Source organism: Pteropus vampyrus, unplaced genomic scaffold, assembly GCF_000151845.1.
Source record: "Pteropus vampyrus isolate Shadow unplaced genomic scaffold, Pvam_2.0 Scaffold10561, whole genome shotgun sequence".
NCBI classification, from domain to species: domain Eukaryota; kingdom Metazoa; phylum Chordata; class Mammalia; order Chiroptera; family Pteropodidae; genus Pteropus; species Pteropus vampyrus.
The window spans coordinates 4297-7074 of NW_011899342.1; the positions used below are offsets into that span (position 1 = coordinate 4297).

Below are 2778 nucleotides of genomic sequence, written 5' to 3' on the forward strand. Positions count from 1 at the left end.
GAGTTAGCATACACTTTTTTCAATACTTGATTTCTGCACCAGTATGTAATTACTAAAAAGTGGCATGAGCTTTTAGCACCAGTTCATTCATGATGCTAATTATTCTAGGTTGAATGTAGGCCACTTAAAACACATTAATATTCAGGATTAAGTACATATAAAGCACCTGGCACCTAACCAACACTAGGTAATTATTAATTGCTGTTATTATAATGATTATTTGTAAAATGTCATACTAAAAGGCCAATGCGTTTTTTTATGTTGCCCTTATTGAAATAATCAGTTTCCTCTTTTAAAAGATGTTTCACTTTTAGAAATGAAATACCTTCACAGTTAAAATAGATTTATTTATATAACTGATTTTATGGAGGAAAAATGCACAAATGTATTTCAACTTAAATGTCATTGTTCTTTATCAAACTAGTGACAAAATAGCAATGATTTTTTTAAAACGTAGTTATAGAAGTCATGGAAAATGAAATCACTAGTTTCACTGTTTGGGTGGGGCAGAGAGGCAGGCAAATCAGAATACATTGGTACTGTACTGATAGCCAGTAGCTTATCCAAATTTACAACAAGCTTTACAAGTCCTTTGCATTAAAAGGATGACATCCATCACAGGGAAATAGGCAAATTGTTCAGGTGAGTGTATTGTTTCCACCCTCACTTCCCTCTGGAAAATAAGATCACTTGAGTATAAGCTCCTCTTGCTTTTTTCTGAAGCAGGGACAGGAGACAAATGATACTATAACAGATGGTTGAACGTGTGGACTTTGGTGTCCAATGGATTTGAATTTAAGTCCCCACTCTTCCACCCTTTGTGACTTTGGAAAAATTAGGAAGCAGGGGAACGTTGGTGGCAAGGTAAACATGAGTTCTGGTTCTTGGCCAGTGTCTTGACTCTCATGCTATCAGGACAAACCAGAGTAGATATCTAATGAGGGAGAGTGAGTCTTTTCACTTTGTTAAAAGAATATCAGGTTCTAAAAGCAGTGGAGCCTATATTGCCAGTTTCTAGTGTGTCATCACAGCCCAGAACCCTAATACGCAGCACCTGAGAGGCCTGAATTCATTGGTTATAAAACATTGTTGCTTGCAGACAATAACAGTGTTTTTTTTGTTTTCAGACTGTAGCCGTGTCAGTGTGTTATGATGCCATCTCGTACCAACCTGGCTACTGGAATCCCTAGTAGCAAAGTGAAATACTCAAGGCTTTCCAGCACAGACGATGGCTACATTGACCTTCAGGTAAATGCAGAAGAGAGCTTAGGAGACTGGCTGGCTCTGTTTCTGATGAGTTAGCAGGAATACCTTCCAGGTGGAGGTTTTGCTAACTGTCCCTGGGGATTAGTGGGAGCAGCAAGAAAGAAACTTAGCTCTGAGACCCTTTCAACTATATCCTGCAGAAGGAGGAACCCTGGCGGAGCAGTTTCAAACCAATATAAATATTGTCCATTTGTAAGAATTTTTAGTTATAATGCCATAGCCCGGTAATTGCAAATTTTATTTAGTTTATCTAGAAAATAATCAGGTTGTGTTTTGTTAAGTAGAATTTTTTTAAGGACTGCCTCATTGGTTTACACTTTAGTCAAAGCCAGTTCATCTTTTAAGGGAGAAACTAACTGCTAAAGCCAACAGCTTGTGGAAATCTTCCTTCTTTCCTGATGTCCTGAGATCCAATTTATTAAAGGTATTCTTTGTGGCAAACAGTAAGTAAAACAGAGAATATTAAGTTTGTATCCTACCCTTATCATTTTTTTTTTTTTTTGTAAAATGCTTAATGGCATAGCATCTCCTTTTGCTCACTTCATAGAATAGAATATTTTAGGTGAAACCAGGGTCAAGGAGGAAGTCTCAGGAAGCTATCCTTTTAATTATAAACAAATCAATTGTTCTTTATACTCTTTGGACCCTTACTTGAAGGAGAGAGATTTTTTTTTTAAGTGCATTTGGGAAGCTTCCAGCCAGTTAGGTCAGATAAAACCATGAGCCACGTCTTAGAAATCATAACCTTGAATCATAACCTTGAATTGAACTTGTTAAGGCAGATTACTTGCTCCGTGGGGTAGACAACTAATGCTTTAGGAGAAGCTGGTTCTAAAACCTTTGACTATATACTAACTTAACTTTGAAAGCCAGAAATCACTTACTTTCTTTACTTCTCCAGAGCATGATGTTCACTCTTGAATATCCCTATAGGTTAGCACAACCTTCCAAATGCCAGACACTTAATAAATACATGCCTAATCAATGAATGACCATAAAGTGTTTTTTGTTTTTGTAAGAAAGTAGTTTCTTACAGTCTTTGGAATGAGACTAGAGCTAGAAAGAATAACATTCTCCTGGGACTCCTTTGAGTGACTGGTAGAGCAATAAGTAGAGCTTCATCTTCTGCCTGTCCCTTTCCCTTCTCTCCCAGAGCTGCACTGGGTAGGACTTACTTCAAGACACACAAAGCTTCCAGATTGTTTCTTATTGTCCTCCCTGCTTTAAAGTGTTTGAACCCTGGTATTTGCATAATGTTCTTCCTTGTTTTTTTTTGTTTGTTTCTCTTCCAGTTTAAGAAAAGCCCGCCTAAGATCCCCTATAAGGCCATTGCACTTGCTACAGTGCTGTTTTTGATTGGCGCCTTTCTCATTATCATAGGCTCCCTCCTGCTTGCGGGCTACATCAGCAAAGGGGTAAGCTGAAGGGTTCGTGGGAGTGTGCCATGAGGTCTTTAAATTGTTTTATATTCATATCTTGTACAGCAGATTCCAGCACAAAGAAGAAAGGGTT

The 2778-nt window shown here is 37.8% G+C and overlaps 1 protein-coding gene across 2 annotated transcripts; it reads left to right on the top strand.

Moving 5' to 3' along the window:
• Positions 1-359: 359 nt before the first annotated feature.
• On the top strand, positions 360-2767 carry LOC105310746 (transmembrane protein 230-like). 2 transcript variants are annotated; one of them, XM_011386864.2, is made up of 3 exons: positions 1124-1248; positions 1612-1690; positions 2559-2767. In XM_011386864.2, the coding sequence occupies exons 1-3, from the start codon at positions 1229-1231 to the stop codon at positions 2688-2690; spliced, it is 231 nt and encodes a 76-aa protein (XP_011385166.1). In that variant the 5' UTR covers positions 1124-1228; the 3' UTR covers positions 2691-2767. The 2 variants fall into 2 exon arrangements, with proteins under 2 accessions (XP_023382597.1, XP_011385166.1); XM_023526829.1 differs by lacking the exon at positions 1612-1690 and having other exon boundaries at positions 360-1248; positions 2559-2705.
• Positions 2768-2778: the final 11 nt, after the last annotated feature.

Bases quoted from the DNA above. Each gene is read 5' to 3' on its own strand.
- LOC105310746 (XM_023526829.1), top strand. From the start codon at position 1,150: ATGATGCCATCTCGTACCAACCTGGCTACTGGAATCCCTAGTAGCAAA. The intron at 1,249-2,558 runs GTAAATGCAGAA...TTTCTCTTCCAG, and splicing joins ATGGCTACATTGACCTTCAG to TTTAAGAAAAGCCCGCCTAA.